General features: G+C 37.0%; 1 protein-coding gene across 1 annotated transcript; it reads left to right on the forward strand.

Moving 5' to 3' along the window:
* Positions 1 to 1822: 1822 nt before the first annotated feature.
* On the forward strand, positions 1823 to 27403 carry LOC148121270 (vomeronasal type-2 receptor 116-like). The gene is made up of 6 exons (XM_087909507.1): positions 1823 to 2022; positions 12293 to 12584; positions 13307 to 14107; positions 15164 to 15391; positions 15798 to 15921; positions 26496 to 27403. Exons 1-6 carry the CDS (start codon positions 1823 to 1825, stop codon positions 27401 to 27403), a joined length of 2553 nt encoding a protein of 850 aa, XP_087765633.1.

The following is a 27403-nucleotide window of genomic DNA, read 5'->3' on the forward strand; positions in this document are numbered from 1 at the left end:
GCTGCTGTGTCCAAAGGTCCATGCTAATAAATGATCAGTTTATGTGAAAAAAGATTTATTTCCTTTCCATTAACCCTTAAAACATACAAACATTAAACCACCTAGCTAACTCTTACCTTGCCATGTTTGGCTGTCAACCAAAGGTACAACCTAAGCCATGAGAACGATACAGGTGCTGTGTTCTGACAATCACCAACAATTTCCAGAATATTTTACTTCAAATATTCAGTTCTCTTCTTAATCATCACATATTTCCCCACTCCACCTGGCCATCATAAAGTATCCCAGCAAAGAAAAAATTTCATTTTATTAAATTCTTGTACCTTGTTAATCAAAGTTGTCTCTTCAGCCCCAGCTAAACATCACTAAAGTTCCTTCACATAAAAGTCCCAGTGGTGTTTGCCTCCCACTGAAACTTCACCAGCAATGCCTACATTATTCATACTCCTTTCAGCATTTTTCAATCTCCCAAACTCCTACAGAATTGTTAGCTGAGCTCTCAACACGCTGTGTCTTTCCTAGCCCAAAGATCCAAAGTCTTTCAACAATTCTCTCAAAATGATGTCATCAGATCTGTCTCAGCAATTCCCCACTTCTGGTACAAACTTTCTTAGGAGTTTCTATTGCTTGTGATAAATGAAATACCATGAGTGAAAAGTAAAGTTAGAAAAGAAAGGTTTAATTGGTTTATATTTCCATATCACTGATCACTAGTAAGAAAACAATAACAGGAACTCAAACTGGGCAGAACCTGGAGCCAGGAGCTGACTCTCTCTTCACGACTTTCTTAGTCTTCTTTCTCATAGAACCCAGATCCAGAGGCTCAGTGATGCCACCACCCACAATGAGCTGGAACCTACCTCTTTAATCATTAATTAATAAAATACCTTACATGCCTGCCTTCGATATAATCTTATGGAGTTATTTCCTTAATTGAGTTTCTTTCCTCACAAATGAAAGTAAGTTGTTTCAAGTTAACATAAACCTATACATAAAATTATCTATTTATCAAAACTCAGTAATAAAATCCACCAGTATAACATATGACATTCCTAGCCAAAATGCTTTGACCAGGTACATGTCTGAAGCATATAATCCTTTACTGTGGTGTGGACTGCAGACTCAGTTCAACAGTAGTCAATTATGCTCAGAAAAGTCATTACACTATAACACACACACACACACACACACAACTTTAAATGTGTATGTGTGTTTGTATGTGAGTGAGTTTATGAGTGTGTTTATTTCTGCCATCAGGCAATGAGAATATGCACCTGTGAGATGTTAAATGCCTTCACCGTACCCTCTACATATGAGCTGACCTTCACTCTCTTGGACACCATGGGTGCTGTGCTCTGTTTATGTAGAGGAACCCTTCCAGAGCGGGGCATTTCTCCACTAATCTATCTTGGAATACCCAGACACAATCCATATTGCATCATATCAAATGATGTTTGTGCCATAACATTATGAATACAAGTTGTGTAGCCAATTTTCTTCATTTGGGTTTGTCCCTGTGGATTTGCTGTTCTTAGACTTGGATGGTATAATGATACAAACATCATGAGAGATGATAGTCAGACATATTTTTCCAACGTGTTTTTGTCACTTGGACAGAAGTCCTCAGATGGGAAGCCTGAGGGTAGACTGTTGAAGATTTCTCCAGGGGACTGTAGCAATCTGATGTGGAGAGAATAAGTAGCCGAGTAGCCTCCTCTATCTGCAACACTTATAAGCCACACGCAGGTTCACACATCTCCCTGCTGAGAGTGTGCATTTGTCACCACTGCAGGTTCCGTTTGTGATCAGAGAAACTCTGACAATGCTGACTTTGAGTTCTTTCTTCTTGACTATGAAGCTTCTTTTGCTCCAGTGCAATTTTGGTATACCAAGGTGTTTGTACTCATGGACAGACAATGTATACCAGGATGGAGACATGGTGATCAGTGCCTTCTTACCCCTTTACACCTTTCAAACCTCTCCAAACTCTGAAGGATCACAGAGCGCAGACATTTCTTTATGGTAAGTGTTTCCAGCCTTCTTTTCCTAGCCCTGTTCTCTAGGATGCACCCTTAATACATCTCATCTTTTTCTTCCTGACTTTTCTCTCCTTACAATGTGGTAAGAGGTTTTCATTTTCACCTATTGACTTTAATTTTTCTGGGTGGTGATTGAGCACAAAATCACTCTGCAGCCAGGTCTAACCCATGTGTCCATCTTTCAATCTCTGTGCAGCAACCTAATGATGTAACTAAGAAGCATAGTCGGAGGCATGTGTATAATTCAGTACTAAAATGTGATAAAACATTGTTTCTTCTACAATATAGGGTACAGGGCTCCTTCTGTGCACTTCCTAATACTACACAAACTATGTGATACTATATATGCCACATTCTTGGTAAGATAACCTACTGTATTTAGTTACTTAAAACATTATGCAGACCAGTATTTCTACAAGTTGTGCCCCTGTATCTTGTTTACGCTTGTCTGGCCAGGGACTATAGACAGACTGTTGTGATGTTTACATTCTTTCTAGTTTCTCTGTGATACAGATGCCAATATAACATTTTGCCCAAAATATCACTACTGCAATCAAAGAGGTATCTGATGAATGAGAAAGACTTCCACAGATCCTTCTGCTCCTCTGAACATAGAAGATGCCAATAGGAGCTCAGTTTACACCTCTTTTCAGAGGTTGATGTGACAGGTGTTGCCCATAGCTTCTGTATTCAGTTGGGAAGAGAGACAGCAGGAAGAAGAGACAGCTGTTTCTGCTTAAAACCTATCTAAATTCCCCCCACACCTAAGTGTTGACAGATATTATGGCATTTTCTTTCATTTTCTCTTTTGTTGGTCTCATTTTCACTTTCAGCAACTCTGTCAGTCACATATGCATGCTATAGTCTCTGAGGTACCTGCTGTGTTGACTCCAATGGCTTCCTACTCATGGCCAATCCTTAGAGAGATTTAGTTCTCTAGACAGCTTGATTTAAAAGTTTCTGACCTGAATTCCTTTGGTATCCAAATACAGCTGTCATTTGTGGTGTGTGTTGAATCTGGTAATAATGCAGCTTTCCAGAACAGAGGAAAAATGGCAAACCTGCTTTATCTGAAGCTGAGATATAAGTCCAGATGAAAAGTTATTGACATTTTGTCTAATTTTGTGCATGAACCAATAGCAATTTTGTATTCTCAAGGAATTGAAATGATGCACTGTGTGAAAAATAAGGTGTAATTATGTCAAAGTACACAAATTTATTTTATTAAGTAATAAATTCTTTGACAAAAATATACAATTTCAAATTATTTAATTCATGCTTATTTTAGTCACTTGACATGTCCTGAATAACCATGTAGGCCACTTTGTATTTATCTTTTGTTGACAACAGTTTTTCTGATTTGAAGTGAGCCCATGACTTACTGCACATTATGACTTCAATATTTTGTTGATTCTTGGAGGAGTGTATATGTATAGGCTAAATTAAGAATATATTCTTGCAAGGTGGCTATTTATTTTATCTCTTCTTCTTTTATTCTAAATAATGGTCACACACAGGTTTCCAAGAGTTGTAAAATGACTTTGTGTTTGTCTGTTTTAAACACTTGTGAGTGTGATGTGCTGAACTTGGAAAGAACACATACAGTTGAAGACTTTGAAGGTTCACTAAAGTGGTGATTGTAGCTTCTCTTCTACATTTTATGGATTTAGTAGTTTTGGAAAGTTGGCTCTCTTTCCATGACAGTCCCAATTAACCTCTTGTTGAGCAGATATTAAGTCCTATTAGATATTTATATGTTCTTTATGCCTCTTTCTCAATCTTCAGTTTCACAATTGTGTTTCATCTATTGTTTCTTTATAAACTACTTAGATAAGTTTGTATTTATTTTGTATAAGGATGAATATATGCAGTGCACTTTATGATCATAAATCACTTATTTTTAGACTTAAATAGTCATGTACCCACAGCTAATAAGTCCCGAGAAAATCACACAGAGGTCTCCATAAGATTATAAACTGATTGGTCCATTAGCTCTGTCTTCTTGCTAACTCTTATAAGTTATATTAACTCATTTTTCTTTTCTATGTTAGCCACATGGCTAGGTTCCTTTCTCAGTGGGGCAGATCACATTTTGCTTCTTCGGTCGTCTGGGCAGGAGTGGCAGAGGGAGCTTCCTGCTTCCCAGAATACTCCTTTTCTCTTTGGTCCTCTTCTACTTCCTGTCTAGTTTTCCCACCTGTACTTCCTGCCTGGCCAATCAGAATTTATGCAAAAGATGATTGACAGAATACAGACTATTTTCCTGCACCACTTCCCCCTCTTTTTTTTAAACAAAGGGAAATATCCTTACTTCATTTTTTGAGAATGTGGGCAGAGTATTCCAGGCTACTTCCGGCTGATTGGGGGCGCTGATAATCTTATGGGGACCTAAAGAAAATTTAGAATTATGATCAAGTCCTGACTGGAGTATCTTGTGAGTCTTGATCATCTCAGGCAGCAGTCTTGAATCTGTTCTGGATGTAGAACTCAGACATCTAGGCCATCTGTTCCTACTGGAGATTTCTCAGGTGGTCTTCCTTGATCAAACCTGATTTTTCTTAACTCAGAATGAATCCACAGCCTCTCATTTTCTGAGGAACCAAAACAAAATCTCTTCTCCAAAGTAACATACCTTTTGACTTCAATTTTGAAGTCAAGGTATTTTCAAAATACTTATCTTCGATTAATTCAGCAGCATTTATAGGCATATATCTTTTAGCAGCTGTTGTTCCTTCCTTAGCATTCAAACAATTCAAAGAGAGCATAATAATATACAGTATCAAGATTCTATGTGTATTTTTCATATTTACATGGCTTTACTTTAACCTCTATTTCTTTTATTTTTACTTTTAACTTTTGGTTTTTTTGTGACAAGTTCTCTGTGTATCTTTGTTCTGGAACTCACTCTGTAGACTAGGCTGTTCTTGAACTCACAGAGATCTGTCTGTCTCTGTCTCCCAGGCATTGGGATTAAAGGTGTGTGCTACCACATCTTGAAGTCACAGAGGTCAATCTGCCTCTGCCTCCCAAGTGTTGGGATTAAAGTTGTGTACCACCACACCCAACTACTCTCTTTCTTTCTTTACTTTAAGAACTTTAACCTTTTTTTCAAGCCTGCATATATTTTTAACACACTGTAAACCATTTAGAGGCTTTTTTCTTTTATTCTCTCTTTACTGTATATCTCTCTTTTTCTGACTACATGAGCCTTTAAGGAGAGAGTTAAAGCCATGGTTTTGATGGCTAGGTCCAGCCCCTGTCTTAGCTTTCCAGCCTCATGGCAGAGGTACTGCTGGAGCCATTTTTATTGCCAAAACTCTGTGGCAGTTCAAGGTTCTTGCCAGTAAGCAATTTGCAGCAGTGCACTCAGAAACCACACTCAAATGCTTCGTAGTCAGATCACCTGCCTGAAAGAGTCAGAGTTTGCCCTTGAGGGATGGCCCAGAAAGCCAGCATTTTAAAACAGCACAGCTTTTTTTCCTGCTACAGCTGAAGATCAAAAAGCATGCATTCAGCTTTTCATTAACACCGTTTAAATGTTTCAAGGCAGGACCTTTTAAAGGAACTGCAAGGTTTTACAGCTAAAGCTGAGTCAGGAAGCCTCTCTTAAATGAGAGTACTTGCTTGCCTCTAGCAAGCAGAGCAGACCTGAGAAAATGCCGCTAACAAGAGAACATGCTTTACTCTATTCTTTCCCAAGCTTCCTCAGGCTTTCTGTGAATTCAGTTATCCACGTGGGTGCCATTCTGTAATATGAGGGCCGGACTTGTTGGGGTTTCTGTCCTGCCTGGTCCCCCAGACATTTAGTTCCAGAGAAAATCACACAGATAGTCTGCATTAATTATAAACTGATTGGCTCATTAGCTCAGGCTTCGTAGTAGCTCTGATAACTTACGTTAGCCTATTCTAGTCTATGTTAGCCACATGGCTCAGTACCTTTCTCAGCGGGGCAGATCACATGCTTCTTTGGTTGTTTGGGCAGGAGTGGCGGAGAGAGCTTCCTGCTTCCCAGAATACCCCTGCTCTCTTTGCTCCAGCTCTACATCCTGTCTGTTTTCCCCACCTATACTTCCTGCCTGGTCAATCAGCATTTATTTAAAACATGATTGACAGAAAACAGACAATTTTCCCACACCAGATTCTTAGTGTTTGACTTAACAAATTAGGTTTCAAGTACAGTTGAATTCCCATAGAGTTAATCATTCAAAGTCTCTGTGATTGAGCAAAGGAACTTTCCTCAGGGTAGCATTGCAAGCTCTCTGTCATGTAGGAGTTTCTCAGTATAAAACGACACACTTCTGCTTTCTCACCCATACTTCTCTGAGTTTAAGTATTTCTTGAGCTGTATTTTAAACTCCCCTTCCAAAGTTATAGCTATACAATGCTGGCTGATCAGCTTTGGTTCAAGGAGTTGGAGGAAATGAGTAAGAACTAGTGAGCAATTTTACAACATCTAGGGCACAACCAGCAAGGAGGTGGGGAAACACTTGCCTTTTCTCCATTGCCTTTCAATTCCCAACCATGAGTTAATAAGCTGAGCTTCTTTTTCAATCGCCAGGACATGCTATACTACCACATGCCCAAGAGGCACAGTGCCAACAAAATGTAGACTGTCTGAAAATCTGTGAGGTCAAGAACCATTGATCACTTCTCACCTAATTACGTATTTTTAAACATGAGCAAAAGTCATTAGTGCTGGCAAAAGCTTGATGTTTAATAGTAGATTAGTAAGGTCACAGCTCTACATGGTTCCTCTGTGAATATGTGTTATTCAAGGAAAAGGGACTACTCTAATCACTCCTCCCAAGCTGAATCTGATCCTTTAAAATTTAAATTGATAAAATCATAATTTTACATATTAGCCTATATTATTGCTATTTTAAACGTCTTCATTTTTATTTCCTTAAACATTTTAGTTTGACTTTCCACCCTCTCTTTCATGATGTTCCTTAAGTCTTGAGGGAAGAAGAGGGTTGTGATATGCTGGAGGAGCTAGACTCATCGTGCTTTGGATGTAGCTCTTGGCAGGCTGGCCATGATCCTGTAATAGTCCTATACCAACTCATATATAGGCAGTATTAACTTGACATAGTTTTCTAAACAGGAGGTCTTAAAGTTGAGAGGGTGATGAAGTAAGGAGTGAAAGGCAGCAATGATCAATTACAATACATACTCATGTGAAATTCACCCTAAATTAAAAATATGTTTGTCCTGACATTGCTTACCTGACTGACTATTCCAGTGAATATTTAATATTTTTCAATTGTGCATAATTTTAGGAACAAATATGTTCACATTCAACAATAATGATATCCAATCTTTTGTTTCTTTTAATTGTGGAGAGCCATTCATTCTGGGAAACGGGTTGCAGCAGGAAAGGGGGCTGCCCTCTCGCCTGTCACGTCAAATGCTCAAATGCATGTTCATGTGGAACCTGTGCTAAACCGCTCATAGATGACCTGCTTCTGGGTCAGGGTTTCATATGTAGCAGAGCAGTTCCCTCACTGTGATCTATTGCGTCAGCCCACAACTCAAGGGCACCTCGTGTATTTACCTCAGTTTCTTTGTATAATGCTGAGGCATAGTGGGCTTTTCTCTACCCATGTTAGTGTATTTATTGTTGACCTTGTCATAAAACATATAAACAGGAAATATACTGATTGAAAAGCTTATATTTATAAAATTAAGCATATGTTTGCATTTAGAGAATATACACTATATATATATATACACATATATATATATTATCACAGCCGAGGAAGATCCAACTCTTGGGCTGTAGGCAGGGTTTGGGGAAAAGCTCCACAATGTCACGAAACTAGACTTTTTCTATTTGAGGGATAAGGAGGGAAAGCGGACAGACACTTTCCTGATTTTACTCTTATTCTCTCATGTAGAATTCTTCCCTGCTCTCTTTCTTCTTCACAGCTTATGAAGACCCAGAAAATGTTTTAGGCATTGTAACTGAGGGTCACATACCATTTCTGAAATAAATGATAAGAAACAGATTAATAAATGTATAAGAAAAGAGCACTTTCTCTCAGTCAATCCCCTAACTCACAGCTGCAAAAGAGGAGACTTTCAGTTATCTATATAGGTAGTCTTATAAGACTAAACTACCAAGGAGACTGAAAGAAATCAAGGAGTTGTGTTATCTCCTATACTTCTATTGTATAAACATTTTTAAACATTGTGGTTTGTGGTTGTAAAAGTCAGATTTATTAGCCTGGAGACTCTTCATTTACAAAGAGCAACTCTGATCAGAGAGAGTGCTGAGCCACAAACTGAGAGGCATTGCTGAGAAGTCCTTCCCAACTCAGAGCTGCAAGGCAGGGGGCAGGGGCCTAAGCACAGAGGAGTTCACTAAGGCACTCTCCAAAGCACAGTGACATTCAAAAGCACTTTAAATCTTAAAATATATTTTTCTGTACTGAATGTAACTCTTGACCAGGGTATAAATGGATGAAGATGTTCTCACTGATGTGTTGAGCACAATGACCAAAAGAAACATGAAAAGGAAAAGGTTTCAATTACAATTCTCACAATTCTTACAATTCTCAGGTCATACCCTATTTCAGAAGAAAGTTGAGGCAGGATATTAAAGTGAGGGCGTTGAGGTATTCTGCTCACTTGGCATTTTTTTATATCCACCATTCAGCCTGTTTCTTACTGCATTTAGACCAGCAGCCCAGCATCGGCAGCACACATAGCTTGGATTATCCCACACCAATCATCAATCAAGAAAGTGCACAACAGCTTTACTCACAGACTAATCTAGAGGTGATATTTTCTCAAATGAAGTTCCTTTTCTTCAAATTACTCTAGCTTGTATTGAGTAGACATCAAACTAACAAGCAAACATAGTCAAAGCAATGCCATAGTTGGTTGTAAATATCTTTAAGAAGCAATATGAAGGATAAATATACTATAGAGTAACATTAAAAGGCCTTTTAAATCTTAAAAAATATTTTTCTCTCCTGCATGTAACCCTTGACCATAGAAAGGGAAACTTTTAACACTTTCTTGAGGCTATGAAGTTAGTTTATATTTTTTTGTAGCCCTGGCTATATAGAGTATCTTTGTCCCATAGTGAATCTTGAACAAAGACAAAAAAAATCCATGCAAAGATTTAATTACTGTCTCTGGCATCATGATTAAATTACTTTGCACTATTTACCTTGGCTCAACAAGTCAGACAGCTGGCTACATATTCTTGTGAATAAGTTTGCATTTTTCTGGAAAAAATACCATAGAATCCATTAGCAGGACACATAGCATAATCTAAAGCTACTTTACAGTTTTATGTCAGTTGATAGTATATGGTTATCTTTGCAGCTGTGGAATTACAGCTGTTTTCTTAAGTTGTGCTACCATTCTTAATAGGAACTTATAATCTCTGATTGGGCAGCATCTCTTTGTATTTATTTTATTCATCAAAACTCTGTACATGATAACAACACAGATAAGGAAGAGTCACCTCCTTGACAATTCACATATAAAGTGCTCATTCAATCAGGAATTTTATTCATGAGATACAGGCAGTGAAGGATTTGCCACAGCTATCAGGGAAAGAATGCCATTAACATATTTAAAATTATAAGTAGAAGCAACAGATATTCTGAAGGCTTTGCAAGGTGTGTTTTCCTCTATTAAATATTATTTCTGGTGAGTTGGCACCTTGAATATCAATTGTTGTCTTCTGTTTATATATCAGTCATGTGAAAACATTTGAAGAAATGAGAAGCCATGGACTGACAGATCAATGATGTGTATACAGAAGAATTTGAGGGAAGAAAGGAAAGGGAAAATGATACAATCATAGTAATTCAACATTAAAAGAAACAATCAAAAGTATTCCTGATGGGGAAGACTGCTTGTTATTCCTGGCTGTCTGGATCATGAAATAATCGCTCAGAAGCTTTATTATTTGCAATACTATTTGGCCAATAGCTTAAGCATATTTCTGGCTAACTCTTTTATCTTAAACTAATCCATTTATTTTACATTATACTATGAAGTTCATGGCCTACTGGCAAGGTTCAGACTAATGGCTCACATCTTTCTCTTCTGGGAGCTCCATAACTTCTCTTTGATTGTATCTTCTTTCTCCTGAATTCAGTTTAGTTTTCCTGCCTAGATCTATTCTGCTAAGCCAAAAGAATCTTCTTTCTTAATTAACCAATAAAAGCAACACATATACAGAAGGACTTCCCATACCATATTCCATTGGTATATTAGAAGTGCATATGGTACTTAAAGTCTAATAGCAAAGGTAAAAGAGATCTAGAGCATGAAGATTATGAACATACTAAGGTTAAACTAAATAAAAAGGCCAGAATGAGAAATAACAGATTATATATGGAACAAGAAAGCAAACTAAGCGTTTGAGTAGAAAGAAGTAAAGCAACCATGATGCGTGCAACAGTTGGCAGTGTGGTTTCATGTTAATGGCAGAGTGCAAGTGAAGATACACTTCAAGCTGCTTATGGAACTGGCTCTATGGCTAACAACAAGTAAGATGGCTACCTAAGTTCCGATTACTAGAATCCACGCAAATGCTTGTGCACCTACAACTCCAGCAGTGCGAAGTATGGTACAGGATCTCTGGGGTTTCTTGCCTGTCAGAGTAGTTCCAGGTGCAGAGAGACATGCTGTGTGATGGGGAAAACCTGCAGAGTGAGAGAGCAGGACACCTTATGACCATATAAAGGAGCACTTCAAGTACATATGTGAGCATATATAATACCTGACATGTATACATATAATAAAATAATTAATTTAAATACATAATACAAAATAATGTGAAATTCTCAAAGCAAATTTTTGGTTGTATTCCTTTACATATAAAATAAAGGATCTGTAAGCCATATATCACCAAAAGTAAACTACTTCATTGTTAATTCATCCTTATAAAATAAGTGTCCTCAAGTTGGGCAGATGGCTATGTGAAGAACAGTCTCTAGACAAGCAGGAGGCCCTGAGATAGAAACTCTAAAACTCACATTAAAGCAGGGCATGGCTGCATGTGACTGTAAACCCAGTGTTTGAGGCAGAGACAAGTTGCCAGGAACCTACTGGGTGGTCTGTGTAGCTATAAGTACAAGCTTCACTTTAATTGAGAGACCTTGTCTTAAGAGGATAGGACAGTAACAGAATAAATATGGCATTGCCCTCTGGACTCTGTTGGTGTACATATCTTGATACACCACATCTGCATGTATACACACACATACAAACTAAGTACATATACCCATATGCACTATACATACATGACATAACATGTACACACCACAAATACACAAACATATATTGTATACATACACCACATACATATGCAAGTGTATACATACACTCACCACATATTGACCTGAAGTTGAACGAAAAATTGTCCCAAGTGGGAAGGTGTTGGTTAAGGGAATGACAATGAGAAGTACAAATGACAGAATCAATATCTAGGACCAGAAAGTCTTTAATAAACTGATGACCTGTGCCAAGCAAGCTTGTGAAGAAGTATGGCATCCTATAAACTCACTGCAGTGGGAAAATGCCCAGAGTGAGTAGAAAGTTACAGCAGACAATGCTGTTCAAAGTGAACAAAGGATATCTCAGAATCAGCTGCCTTAGGACTGATAACCACATCCCAGGGGAAAGAGGTGGGTAATAAAACTCAACGTTGACTCCTTTATTGCACTGGCTTGAACCCTAGAAAGACTGTACTAAGGACAAACTTAGACAAGGACATAGAGCTAAATTTTCCTTTGTTCTTTCATAGGGGCCTTTTAGAAACTCTTGGTTCAGTATGGCTCCCACAACATACATACTTCCCATCCCAAGAATCAACAAATTATACTGATTGCTTTTGTGAAGTATAGGCATACAAAGGCAAAGGCATGCAAGGATCGTGTAATGACAGCTTGCTTAATGAATGAAAGAGAGTCTTATTGCACTATCCTCATACAGGAAATGGATGAAGTAAATGGTATAATATTATACAAGGCATTAGCCCCTATATGATTGAAAGATAGTCTGTTTGCTCTATCCTCATGAAGGAAATTGTTAGTAAACATGGCCATAACCAGCCCTCTGACCTCCAAACAATCTTATGTTGCAACACCATCAAACAATAAGAAATGATTTAAATATAGACTCTGTGAGGGGAAACTCATTTTAGTGTATGTCAGTTACTGTATTCATTTCTAAGACAATGGTGTTTGAATATTTGTTCTGTAATGATCCTTATGTCCTTTACACAGGATCAGTTCCAGCAACTACCAGCTTGCAATAGCCTTGATTTTTGCCATTGAGGAGATCAACAGGAACCCACTTCTTTTACCTAATGTATCTCTGGGATATGATATCCACACTGCTGGGCCACAGGATCAAGACAGTTCTTGGAAAATCCACTTTTGGCTCACAGGCAAGGAAAAATTCATCCCAAACTACACCTGCAGAAGAGAGGAAAAGTCTATGGCTGCAATCACAGGACCAACATGGGACATTTCTTCCCTATTTGGCACATTTCTGGGACTTTATAACTATCCTTTGGTGAGATTATATTAATGAAAACAATAAAAGAATTCTCCTTTAATGTCAATATTTGAGTACCAAGGAGAAGCATACAGAAGATTTCACTTGTGTATTGTTGAAAATACATAGTCTTGGTGTTGTTGATGGACCAGGATTCTAGGTGCTTTTTGTGTAATGATGAGGACAAGAGTTTGGGTGCCAGGACTACCCATGTCCTCAAGATAGGGAGCAGAGATAACATGTCCCTGTGGAATCAATAATTCCTGTCTTCTAAACAAGTCAAAATCACGTATCCCAATGTTGTAGAGAGACCCTACTTTTAGAATATGTAGAAGAAATGAAAGGATACCCAGTTTCCTCTTCTAGACTTTAAATGCACTCACATGTATAGGCAGGTATACAAACATGAGCACATACACTTGTGTGCACACACAGACATGCACACACAGACCCAACCAACCAACCTTTTAAAACACATAGTGTTTGAGGCTTGTACTCTGATTTTATTGGTATATCCACTTGCAGTTTGTGAAATATGCATTAATTGCATGAGATACACACAATTGTTTATGAAAAAAGTGAATATTCAACTTATTTTCTGAAATATTCTCCAGATGTTAGAGTTGACTTGAAATACAAATCTGACTTTTCAAAACTTTAAGTTTCTGTTCCACACTCATTGAGTCCATGATTTCTGGAAACTCCTAACTTCATGTCATTCCCTGCTCTCTTTTCTTTAGCTGACCTTTGGACCATTTGAACCAAATTTGAATGATCCTGGGAAATTTCCTTCTGTGTATCAGATGGCCACCAAGGACTCGTCTCTGGTCTTAGGCATGGTATCATTGATGGTCCATTTCAGATGGAACTGGGTGGGGCTTGCCATCTCAGAAGAGAAAGGCATTCAGTTTCTCTCAGAACTGGCACAAGAGATGGAAAGAAACAGAGTCTGTGTAGCCTTCACGGAAATGATCCCAGTCAACCCTTTGTTGAACAAAGAATTTTATGCCCACAGGAGCCAAATTGTGACAAACTCAGCAAAAATTATTATTATTTATGGTGACACTGACTCAGCTTTAGGCATCTTCTTCAGAGTATGGGGACACATTCTCCCATGGAGAATCTGGGTCACCACTTCACAATGGGAAGTATTTACTGCTATGAGACATTTCATTCTTGACTCATTCCATGGTACTCTTATTTTTTCCCAACACCATGGTGAGATTTCCACTTTTAAAGATTTTGTAAAGACAGTTACCCCTTCCAAATACCCAGAAGACATTTTCCTTGCAAGAGTGTGGGAGATTTATTTCAATTGCACACTCTCTGATGCTTCCTGTAAACCAATAGAAAATTGCTCATCTAGGGGTTCCTTGGAATGGTTACCTTGGTACCACTTTGACACCGCCATGAGTGATGGCAGCTACCATGTATACAATGCTGTGTATGCTGTGGCCCACACCCTCCACAGGATTCTTATGCAACAAGTAGATAAGCAAGCAATGAAAATTGGAGGAAAAATGAAATATCCCCACTGGAAGGTAATGCCTTTTTATTTTGAACCACATTTTTACCAACGCAACTTAATTAAGTGGCCCCACAGGCGCGCTAAAAGAGTATCTTGGCATATTTTTTCCAAAGAGATTTTTTTCTGTACTAGTTTACTTCCAAAAAGAAAAATATAGACCTGGGTGGCTATAGTAATCAAGATGCGATCTTCATAGAAGGAAATACTTTAGAAATTAGGGCGAAAAGTGATGGTAAAGAGGCCAATAGTATCCTGCCCTCCTAAGGCTCTAACAGGAAACTTCTAACCTCTTCCCATGGAGTTCTTCAATATTAACAAGGAGTAACTGATGTCTCAGAATCCTAAATAGCGTACAGAGTATTAAACAATATAATCTAAAATATCTCCCCAAACTGTCTGCTAGAAACATTGTCTTAAGTTTATTTCTTTTTACTGTGATAAAATATATGAGCAAAAGTAACTTAAACAAGAAAGGGATTATATGACTCACAATTTCTGTTTATAATCCATCATTTCAGAAATCTTAAGGTGGCCAGAACAGAAGCAGTTTTTCACACCAAGATCAAGAGTCAAAAACAGAGCAATTTGTTATTGCACAAATACTATTGCTTATCTTGCTCCCTCCAACATATTCAGTCCAGATCCAGTTCAAGAAATGATCTGCTTAAAACCAGAGAGGGTCCTTGTGCTTCAGTTAATTCAAGTTACAAAATCACGCATAGAAGTATTCAGAGGTCAAACTTGTCTAGACAATTCTTCACTGGGACTTCGTTCCCGTGTGATTTTAGATTGTGTCATGTTCATGTTTAAATTAACCATCATGAAATTTGATGTCCAATGCTGAAAACCTTTAGAATGAATAATGAATCAGAGATTTATCTGGATATTATACTCACATAGTATTAGAATAGTTGAATTTTTAATTCAGTATAATCATCATTTTTTTCTGATATATATCTGTAATGATATTTTATGTTGAAAAACAATTTAATGTATATGTGAACATGGAATAACTCAATTTTTTTCTTTAGCCATAGCATGCCTATCATAAATCTTGCATCTTTCTTAGCTGAACCACATCCTGAAGAACATTAAATTTATTAATCCTGGTGGAGATTCAATAACCTTAAATCCTTCAGAAAAATTATATGTCGAGTATGACATTTTGAACTTCTGGAATTTTCCTCAAGGTCTGGGATATAAAGTAAAAGTAGGAACATTTTCCCCATACCTTCCACCTGGCCAACAACTGTCGTTGTTGGAGGACAGGATAGAATGGAGCACAGGAGATCAAGAGGTGGGTGGCATTGTCACATTATGCTTTTCAGAACACAGATGACTTAAAAAAATCAAAAGCACCTTTAATGAGTTTCAAACCTTCTCATAAATTAAAAGATGACTGCACTGGCATATTTACAAGCTTAATTTCTACATTTCAATACTTTCTTCATAAGTTAATTATTGCAAGTACTACTACATTCTTCCCCTTGCATATTCATGATTCTAAGCATGTGTTTGTATGTACATTTATATATGTACTATGTATATATATATTATATTATGAGGTGTATTTATGCTTTTATTCCTTAATTAATTGAATATGGGTTTATAAAATTAAATTTTCAATGGTCTGTTATTCTCATAAAATTCAGTCAACAGATTAATTTTCATATGTCCTCACATTTCTGATTCTCTTTGCATAGACGCCAATCTCTGTATGCAGTGAAAATTGTGGTCCTGGATTCAGGAAATCTCTTCAGGAAGGCAAAGCAGTCTGCTGTTTTGATTGCCACCCCTGCCCAAATAATGAAATTTCCAATGGAACAGGTGTGTGAATTCAAGATGAGGTACCCACATTTGCTTTAATATATGGAATAAAGTAAAAATCAAGCACAAGACAATTGCTACAGTATATTTTTAAGATTTTTGTATTCATAATAAATAACCATCAGCTACATATCCCCTTGAGATAGGGCACATCTGGTAGCTTTTTATGATTATAAGTCATTTACTTAATACTTTTGATATCTTTATATTTTGATTTCTTTTAGAGAAATTTGCAGGTGGAATATGCTTACATGTATTGCTGCCCATTCTTTTTGGAGCTGTATTAACCTGATATTGAAACCAGTAATCTGGCACAGGATCACTCTTTCAGTTCTCAGAATTATTGTTGAAATAGATCATATATTAAGAGATAGTATATTTTTCTTATGCAATTTGGGAGCTGGAGAGATGACTTAGATGTTAAGAGCAGTGGCAGTCCCTTTAGAGGACCTAGATTTGACTCCCAGTGCCCAAATGTCTTGCAACTGTGTAACTATAATCTCACAGTATCTGAAGTCATATTCTGGTCATTGTGGGCAACATATACTATTGCTGCACAGACCAACCTCCAGGCAAAATATGTAAACAAAGCACAAGAAGTGTAAGAAATTCATAGTCTCATATATAACAATACGTGGCATAGATGGGTTCCAATGGAAAAGCTATGTTTCCTACTCTCTGTAATTCAAAGGTGAGTAGGGAAGAAAATTTGTGGAGATGTACATTTAGGGTTATACATAAAGTTTAATAACTATGTGCACAAAGCCATGCAGGATGAAGCATGTGATGTTACATGTATTTTGAGAGTAAACCAAGGAACTTTAAGTGGGGTTGTGCTAGAATATGCTAGAACATATGATGACTTGCCAAAGGACAGGACAAATGATTGCTAGTACAGTTTAGAATAATCAAGTATAAAAAAATACCAGATCATGTAAAATTTAGTATATAATAAATTATTTGATGAAAGCAAGATAAATACCTCCAAAAATATAAAATGTCAATCTGCCTAATTAACATAATAATCATCATTGAATCACTTGTAACATAAATTCAGTAAAAACTAAAAGAAACATTATCCAACATGTAGATAATATTGGCTTCATCCTTTAGATGCAATTATTCTTTAACATACATAAGTTGTTGTTTCTAACCTACTTCATAAGTAGATTCAAGGATAGAAACCACATGATCATATAATGAGGTACTGGAAAGGTCTTAAAACAGATCCAAAAATTCTTCATGATAATATTTCTGGATAATTTAGTCTTATAGATGACAAATTTCAAAATAATAAAAGCAACAAACAACACCACACTAAAAAGAGACACAAAATATTTCTGCTTAGGAACAAGAGGAGTTCATCCATTCTCTATGTTTCTGTTCTGTAATGTTGGAAGTCCTAGCTTGAGAGATAAGGGACTGAAGTAGAAAATGGTGGTATGGATTGGAAAGGATCAAGTCAAAGTATCTTTACTCATTTATGACAGGATTCTTTGTCTTCTAGACTACACAAAAAATTCTTCTATATGCATTAAATACATTCATAAAGGAAACAGGACACAAATTAACCCAGATAAGGCTCTTCTTATTACCAAAAGCCAACATGCCAAAAAATAAACCAGGGGACTGCTACTATTATAGCTAATTTTAAAATTCTTACCAATCAGTATTTATTTAAAACATAATTGACAGAATATAGATAATTCTCCCACACCAGATACTAACTTTAAACCTTTAGATATGCTTTTAAATTGGAGCACCCATAGAAGTCAAGAAACTAGAGAGGGTCCATGATGAGTGGGGATTTAAGAAGTAATAGCTAGAATGTATGATGCTTTAAAGTTAAGAAAGGAAATAATGGAGCGGGAAGGGTTTGGTGGGGTTTGATGTGCAGAGTAAAGGATAGTTAAAGCTAATTTTTTTTTTGTTTTTGACAATGACATTAGGAAACCAACTTTTGTAGAAGTTTCCAAAATTTGAAGACCTAACAAGAATTTCAATGCAGAATTCATGTATACAGACAATGACTAACTGATTCACCCCAGGTTATCAGATAAAATACCAAGTGTCACATATGTATTTACTTGTATAAAGAAGATGGGCAGTTGGGTACCATAGGTATCCCAATGATTACAAGTGATTTTCATTGTTATTGATCACTCTCCCAAACTGATGATAAGATCCTATTGTTGTTATAGATGAAATATACCTGAGTCATAAAGACATAATAATAGTAGGCAGGAACTGACCGGGAAACTTTCTTGCTACTGATTAGTCAACACAGAGTTGAAAGTTTTTTATGAACAATATTAGGGAGAACATTTATCAAGAGTTTTACTTTAGTGTAGCAATTTCTTCCTAGATGAAAACTCCATCATGTAAGGGAAGCTCATTAAGACACAGGATATTCTAATGGCAGTAAAACATACCATCCCACAGGAAAGTTTCTTAGTTTCGGGATGTAAAATTCTCAAAGGAATCAGAAAGTCCACGGACTTCATTAGAGACATTAAAACTGGCCTCTCAAAGTCAAGACAAGCAGGAAGGATTACAGAGAAAAACTTTAAAAGAAGAGAAGCATACTAAAAGAATAAGAGGTAAATCTGAACAAACTGTGAGGCAACCTGAGAAACTAAGAAAACGGTAAGGCTGTTTACAAGTTGTATTAAGAGGTCCAGGTTTCCAAATTTTGTGAGCTGTCACCTCTTATTGGCTGGGCTTATAATGTTGGAGGTCATTTACTCATGTCCTATTCACTTTTCTATTGCAAGGGAGCACCGTTTCTAAGGTGTTTTATATGGGAAAGAATTTAATTTGGGGCTCAGAATTCCAGGTAGTAGTAGAGACCATGACCACCATGGTGGGAAACAGAGCATATAAATATAATCACAGTGTTCTAGAGAAGGCTGAGACATGACGTTTGGCCCACAGGCTGGAGGTCAGAAGGAGCTGAAAGAGGTATGGAGGGAGGAAAGATGTAAGGATAGAAAGAGAGAGAGGGGGAGGGGGAGGGAGGGAGGAAAGGGAATGAAGGAATGATGAGGTAGACTTTTGAATACTCAAAGATCACCCTCAGTGACATACTTCCTCTATCACAGTGCCATGGAGGGGAAAAAGGCAGTATACCTCCTAGCACATATCTGAGAATTTTCACATTATCCACTAGCAGGAGCAAGGGAGGCAGTGACAGAGAGGTACAGAGAGAATAGTGAATGTTGTGGTCTTCAGAAAACTCAAACGCTAACCCTAATGACTCACTTCCAGCATTGTGCTATCCCCTAAAAACAATATTTCCACCCACAGCAGACTAATAATTCACATATATATACATATATGTATATATATATGTATATATATATATATATATATATGCCTAGGAAGGACATTTTCTTTCAAACCACCATAAGTCATATCTTCTATGAATAATCATTCTTGGGAGTGATCAAAATAAAACTCATTGGTTCAACAACTGATGTTTTGATGGTGTCATTAGAGGGCTGTGCTGCGAAGACTTAGCTTGGTTGAGCAGTTCACTCATGTCCCCCTAGGAATACTTTCACACGGCACTGGAGTAACTTTGAATCAGTTGTGCAAAATAAATAAATAAATAACTCACCTCTGAGAATATGCTGACTGGTAATCAATAGATATGAGAGTAGCTAACCACTTTCTAATTGCATTTAAGCCCACAGTACTATAGGGAATTTGTGTATGATGCAATTATCTTGACCAGAAACATGTAGCCGAATGGGTCCTAGGTGAGAATGGAAAATATCATTTTTCTAAGTGGACATAATAATAAAGCTCATTATAAGTTGTTATCATAAAGCTCATAGATTAGTGTAGTTATCATCCCTCAAAAAAGATACTTCGTTTTTTAGAAGAAGGCAGTTAATAAAGAGAACTACAAGAGATTAACAAACAGAGAATAAGAATCTGTGCATACACCAGTAAGAAGTCCCGTAAAATAATTGCTAAGAGATCATCATCAAAGAATGATTAAATATATTGTAAGGACCAAAGTTAGGGAAACACTGCAGAAAAAAACTGTTTTCCAAATGTGATTGCACTGCTGCATGCATGACTCACCCAGCTGTGACTTCATGCTCAAGGCCTGGACAAGGTCAAGATATTCAAGTTCCCTGAGTAGATGTAATATTGGATCATGAATTCACATCCATACAATATGACAACTGATGGTGAATAAGAAGTCATTGTGTCAGTTTATTTTGGGCCCTTGGTTTCTGAGAGACTGAATAGTTCAGTGGATGATGCCACATCCAGGAACATTAATAAGGTAATAAATAAACTCAGTGATCTCTTAAAAAGTTGGGGAAAAGATTCAGGAATGATGAAAAAAATAATTAGATGAGAGAAATAGGAATTAGGCTTGATAAAAAACATTATATATGTTTGTGAAACTCACCATGACTTTACATTACTCTTACATCATAAAGGAAAGCCAGAGGAGGAACTCAGGGGTGGAGGAAGATGCCGTGCAGGAGTGCTGCTGACTAGTTTGCTCATTATAGCATGTTAGCCTGACTTTTTACATTGTTTAGAGCCACCTTCCCAGGTTGGTACCATCATCAAAGTGCTGGAAATACAACTAAAAGCCATTAGGTAAGAAAATTCAGTAAATACTTATCTATAGACAAACTTAAAGGATCATTTTCTCAATTGTAAGTACTATTCCCTAAATGACTTTTTCTTGTGTCAAGTTGACTTTAACTCAGTTAATATCCTGAAATGTTTTAATACATTTATCTGAAATTATGAAGTGCTCTAATTGAAGAAGCAGTCATATGTCAAAAATGAAATAGAAATGACTGATAAGTATTAAAACGTAATCAAGCTCACTGAGTGTCAGATAAACACAAATCACATCTTCATTCAGATTTCATTCTGGATCAATTAAAATGGTAGGCATTAGGAAATAACAAATCATGGTGGGAATTTGCACAAAAGTGAATCCCTTTTCCTGCTGACAGGAGAACTCACAAGTTCAGTTCTATAGAAGTTGGTATTAACTTATGTGCAACAAAAACTACCATCATTTTTTGAAGACATGGCCTACAGAATGAGAGGAAAAACTTTTATGGTTGTTATGTCTGATGAATGTTACCATCTAGAATATAGAAAGAACCAAAAAAAAGCACCAAGAACGTAAAAAAGTAAATTAAAATTGGAACAAGAAAGTGAACACAGAACTCTCAAAAGATGAAATTCTGATGAAAGGGGAAATTTTTTAAAATATGTTTAAATAGTATAGACATCATAGGGATACGAATTAAAAACTGCTTTAAGAAATCTTACCAAGTCACAATTACCAAGATTAAACAAAAAACAAATGACATCTAATTCTGGTGAAGATATGGGGAATGTGGAACAATTATTTATTACTGGTGAGAATTCGTGCTACAACCATTTTGCATATCAAAATAGAGGTTTGCTCAAGAAGTTGCAATTAAATTACTTCATTATCTAGCAGGATCTCCATAGTATCTGGCAGACATTTGCATGAAACAGGAAATTTGGAAGACTGTTTTGCCTGTATTGGCAGTTTGACAGTCACTTTCTTCTCTGTCCTGCAGAATGTCTGGCAGACACTTTTATGAGACAGGAACCCTGAAGAATTGTCTTACATTATTTTGGAAATTTCAGTAGTAGTCATTTTTCTGTGGGTCCTGCATGTCTAGCTTACACAGTGTATCGTCAAGCAGTCCAGGCAAGAGCAGTTTCTTGCCCAAATGGCTAACCTTGTTATATTGAAGCAAATTCTACAATGAGTTTCTTCAATGCCCATCAACCTCTCTGAAGTAATTGCTTCTGCCAGAAGCAGACATGATTCACTGTTGAGAAAAGTCTAAGTCATAAAACACTTTAAATGCCTTATTCTCTAGGGCTTTGAAGTATTTATGATTATCTATCTTACTGAAATATATCTCTGTATATCTAGAAAACACAACTAACATGACTACAAGTTTGACTATTATGAATAACTGTCTATTAATCTGTAATTTTAAATTATATACTATATTTTAAAAGCAGATGCATAAACATAATACATTAAACAAGAGTAGAAATATATATATATAAACAAAATTGACCTTGAATTTGTATCAGTAAACCAAAGTTCATACCAATGTAAAGTATTCATATCTATATCATATCCCATCCTTTTTCAGAAAGAGATTTACTGTGACTTAACCACTTATAATCAATCCCATTTGATGAAAACAAATATTTATAAACTATCATTTTGGAAATTTTAGCACTATTTTCTACAAATTGTTTCCTGCTGTTTGCTGGGCAAAGTATTTTTATGGTTCATGGAGAACTATCAGGGACTCTTGTATCACCAAATCACACTAGCCTGGAAGGAGCCCACAGGTTCTCATCTTCTGTGGAAACAAAAGCAGGTCCTCTTTTCCAAAGTAACATATGGTTACACTCAAATTTTGAAGTCAAGGTACCAAGACACGTGGCTAACATAGACAAGGACAATGGGCCAATTTAAGATGGAAGAAGGAGTTAATAAGAAGCCTGAGCTAGCTACTAGGCAAACCAGTTTATAATTAATGTAATGGCCCTCCATGTATTTCTTTGGGACTGAAAGACTGTGGGACCAGGCAGCGCAGAAACCTCTGTCAACAGTAGCAGAACCTCCTGAAAGAGCTAGAGCCATTGATGTCACCAGTATGAACCAGGAAACCTTCTCTTTAAGAAGGTGCACCTGTGCTTGCAACCAGAGTTTATTTGGAAAAATACAGCTACCAAGATGCTCCTATTGACTCCCATTTTTGTGTGCCAGAAACCCTTTTGGTAATCTTATTAGACATTATGTGAATGTATGTTGCCAAACATCATGAGCCATTATGTAAATGGAGACTGCTCTTTTATTTCCTGGCCACTCAGACATGAATAATCACAGAAAACTTTACTAATTACAACACTGCTTGGCTAACGGATCAGGCATATTCCTAGCTAGCTTTTACATCTTAAATTAACCCATTTCCATTATTTTAAATTTTACCACAAGGCTTATGGTTTCTTACCTCCCATGTTGCTTGTTGACAGTTACATGGCATCTGCCTGACTCCACCTTCTTTTTCCCTGCATTCAGTTTAGTTTTCCCACCTAGCTATATCATGTCCTGCCATAGGCCAAAGTATATTTTTTACTAACCAAAGGTGAAAAAAACATATTCCTAGTATACAGAGGAAAATTTCACATCAGTTTATAATTGTAACATCCATCTGTTCCTTTTCCTCATTCCAAACTTATCATACAATGCTCCAGTGCTCTCCTTCAAGTCCATGGCCTCTGGCATTCAGGAACTGTTTATGGTGCATATATGTGTACAAAAAACACATTACTAAACATAATCTGTTCAGTCCATATAATGTTGCTTGTGCATGTGTGTATGTATGTATGCATGTATATTTTCATGGTTAACCATTGGTAGTACGCAACAAACTACTCAGCTCTCTTATGAAGAAGACCACATTTATAGTTTTAATGAACTCTTCTCACCTAGTATGGTGGTGGTACATCCAAGAGTCAAAGACCTCCTACTAAAACCCCAAATATCAAACATGAGAAGCCTTTTTAAGTTACTGTTTAGGGCTGCACAAAAGCCTATAGCTGTTGCCCAGTGTTTTCCGAAAGAGGTGGAATGCAAGCTCTTGCTACTGATGTTACCATGAACTCCCGAAATGGAACCCAGAGAGACCCTTGAGCTGGAACTTATGTAAGCGCTATTCCTGAGTAATCACTTTCATGGTGCCAGAAAGCATCATAGAAGCTTCCAAATGAAAGAGACAACCAATGGTTATAACAATTTATAATTCCTATGAACCACATCAACTGCCAGTATTACATTATAACCCTGAGGTTGCAACAACACTACCCATTCATGGATGGAAAATGACATTTCCTTAACCAGACTTAAAATCTCTTTAATAGACAGACATTTTATGCATCATATTTGAAGTCTAGTTTATTCCTAAGTACTAGTGAAATCATGGTTATTGGATGAGACTATATAACCACTACTTTACTAAATTACCATAATTCCTAACAACAATTTATAAACATTCATGGTGATACACAAACAAAAGTGTGATCTTCACCTGTCATCAAGTAATGTTCAACTGGTAACAGATGGAATCCACTAAAGAAGACAGAACCAATCCAAATACAGAGTTTTTTATATTTATTTGTTTGTTATGTATACAATATTCTGTCTGTGTGTATGTCTGCAGGTCAGAAGAGGACACCAGACCTCGTTACAGATGATTGTGAGCCACCATGTGGTTGCTGGGAATTGAACTCAGGACCTTTGGAAGAGCAGACAATGCTCTTAACCTCTGAGCCATCTCTCCAGCCCCACAAATACAGAGTTTTGATGCCTAGGCTCAATGATGGCTATAACTATAGAACAATTCCACACCTAAAGCTCAGGGAACATTGTGAAAGAGTGCAAAGAAAGGCTGCAGGAGCCAGATCTTCAAGAAGTATTTTGTGACGTCTCTTCCAGTAGTATCAGAAGCTGCACCGTAAAGTCGCATTAATATGACCACCCAAATGTAAACAGAAATAGGATGACACCAATAGAAGTACTAAACAGAATTGGAGGCAGACCACAAGTTCCCAATCCTATACAAGGAACTTTTGGTAACTGGGACTGGGACATCTGGAAAGATGAACGAGCAGATTTACCTTTACTGTGTAACTAAAAAAAATTAACATTTTCTGTGATGGAGATAAAACTCATTTATAGAAATCTCATGTTCCAGAAATGATATTATATGTCACCTCTGTTCTCTTGGCAGTTTTCAAATTATTACGATTATGGTAGTTTGATGAATATATATATATATATATATGTATATATATATATATACTATATAATTAAAAACAACAGTGTATAGGTTCCAGAGATCTGATTTACTGCAATATAAATGTGCTATGTATTCTCCCAAAATTGATGTTAGATTATGTCTAACACGAAAGGTAATACGTTAATTAGCTTTCAATTGTATTTATAGACCTTGACCAAAATACCCATTAGAAGGAAAAAGTTTATTTTACCTTCAAGCTTACAGTCTGTTGTGAAGGGAAGTAATGGAAGGAACCTGCAAAAGAAAGCTAGGTGCAGAAACTGAAGTCTGTTTACATTAGCATGTAAGTTGCTTACTATATTGCTCCCATGACTCATATATTTCACTTTTTAATAGAACCTAGGATCAATTTCCCACATTGGCACAGCCTAACAAAGCTAGATTGTTTTAAAATAATCATTGATTAAACCCTTTACCAGACTAGTTTGGCTAGCCTGATTGAGACTTTTCTCACTTGACATTATTTTCAAAAAGAACTTTACTTTGTGTTAAGTTGAAAAACAACACGAGATGAAATTTTGAAAACATAAGCTTGGGTAGTTGTTAACAGATGATGAATTCACATTCATCAGTGGGAATCACAACTCTCAACATATTTAGTTGCTTAAGTGTATGTCTGCCATGGGAAGAAATGATAATATTGTTTAACCAACACCAAACGCCCTGGTTTTAGAGACATGACTATTAAATGTTATAGAAATAAGAATAATAGGAGTTTGCTTTTATGAAATCCTACCCTATATTACCATAGCATACTAAATATACAATGAGAATAGGTATGTTATCTGTTTGGTTTGTTTGTTTTCAGGAAATGGTTTCTCTTTGTACTTCTGGTTGTCCTTCAGGTCACTTTGTAAGCAATTCTTTCTAGGAACTCAGAGATTCAAAACCCTCGCTTGCTAATTGAAGGAATAAACTGTGTTCCACCATGCCTGACTAGTTTTCTTTTTCTTCTCTTTTTTGTTTTGCTTTATTTAGTTTTGATGTTCATGTTTTGTTTTTGTTTTTATATGATATATTCATATGGAAATAAGAAAAGACGTTTTATGACAAATTAAAAGAATATTGTTTATTTACTTAGTACAAAAGAGGGTACGTAGTGTAACATGGGGGCCGGCTTGTTGGGGTATCTGTTCCGCCCGGTACCCCACATCTGACAACTCCCAAGAAAATCACACACAAGACTCCATAAGATTTTAAACTGATTGGCCCATTAGGTCAGGCTTCTTGTTAACTCTTATAACATATATTACCCCATTATCCTTATCTATGTTAGCCACATGGGCTCAGTACCTTTCTCAGTGTGACAGCTTACATGTTGCCTCTTAGGTGGTCTGCGCAGGAGTGGCTGAGGGTGCTTCTGCTTCCAGAATACTCCCAGTCTCTTTGCTCCACCCCTACTTCCTGTCTGGCTTTCCCGCCTCTACTGCCTGCCTGGCCAATCAGTGTTTTATTAAAATATGATTGACAGAATACAGACAATTCTCCCACACCAACGTAGTATTAACTAGGTAAAAGTTTAAAAGCAGTATCCTATTATTCATTGTATTCAGTGATCAGAAGAATAGCTAGATTACTTTTCCAAATGTTTTACTTTCAGTGGGTGGGTGACAATGGATGAAAATCATTGAAGTTGTACTGATGTCACATTACTTTTCTTGCCAGATATTGATCAGTGTGTGAAGTGTCCAGATGATCAGTATGCCAACACAGAGCGAACACAATGCCTCCAAAGATCTGTAACTTTTCTGGCATATGAAAACCCTTTGGGGATGGCACTGGCTGGCATTGCACTTTGCTTGTGTACATTTACAGGAATTATTCTTGGGATTTTTGTGAAGCACCAAAATACTCCTGTTGTGAAGGCTAATAACAGTACCCTCAGCTACGTCCTGCTCATCTCCCTTGCCTTCTCTTTTCTCTGCTCCTTGCTCTTCATTGGTCAGCCCAACACAGCCACCTGCATCCTGCAACAGATCACATTTGGAGTTGTTTTCACAGTGTCTGTGTCTACTGTTTTAGCCAAAACCATCACTGTAGTCCTGGCCTTCAAGATCTCTACATCAGGAAGATGGATGAGGGAATTGCTTAAATCAGGGGCACTCAAATTTATCATTCCCATCTGTACATTTATACAAATTATCCTCTGTGGAATCTGGCTTGGAACATCTCCTCCCTTTGTGGACACAGATGCACAGTCTGAACATGGTCAAATCATCATTGTGTGCAATAAGGGCTCAGTCACAGCCTTCTACTGTGTCCTGGGGTACCTTGGGGCCCTGTCCATAGTGAGCTTTACAGTAGCTTTTTTGGCCAGGAACCTGCCAGACATTTTCAATGAAGCCAAATATCTGACATTCAGCATGCTGGTGTTCTGCAGTGTCTGGGTCACTTTTCTCCCTGTCTACCACAGTACAAAGGGGAAGGTCATGGTAGCTGTGGAGGTCTCCTCCATTTTGGCTTCCAGTGCAGGGCTCCTAGGCTGTATCTTTGTCCCTAAGTGCTATATCATTCTCATGAGACCTGATAAGAACTCATTAAAGGCTATGAGAGATAAAGGTCAGTGGATATAA

This window comes from Myodes glareolus, chromosome 8 (genome assembly GCF_982192425.1).
Source record: "Myodes glareolus chromosome 8, mMyoGla1.1, whole genome shotgun sequence".
Classification (NCBI taxonomy): Eukaryota; Metazoa; Chordata; class Mammalia; order Rodentia; family Cricetidae; genus Myodes; species Myodes glareolus.

What these genes read in the sequence shown, in the direction of transcription:
- LOC148121270 (XM_087909507.1), top strand. Translation starts at nt 1,823, where the DNA reads ATGCTGACTTTGAGTTCTTTCTTCTTGACTATGAAGCTTCTTTTGCTC. An exon ending in AGCGCAGACATTTCTTTATG is followed by an intron (nt 2,023 to 12,292) that starts GTAAGTGTTTCC and finishes TCCTTTACACAG; the next exon opens with GATCAGTTCCAGCAACTACC. An exon ending in TGAAATATCCCCACTGGAAG is followed by an intron (nt 14,108 to 15,163) that starts GTAATGCCTTTT and finishes CATCTTTCTTAG; the next exon opens with CTGAACCACATCCTGAAGAA.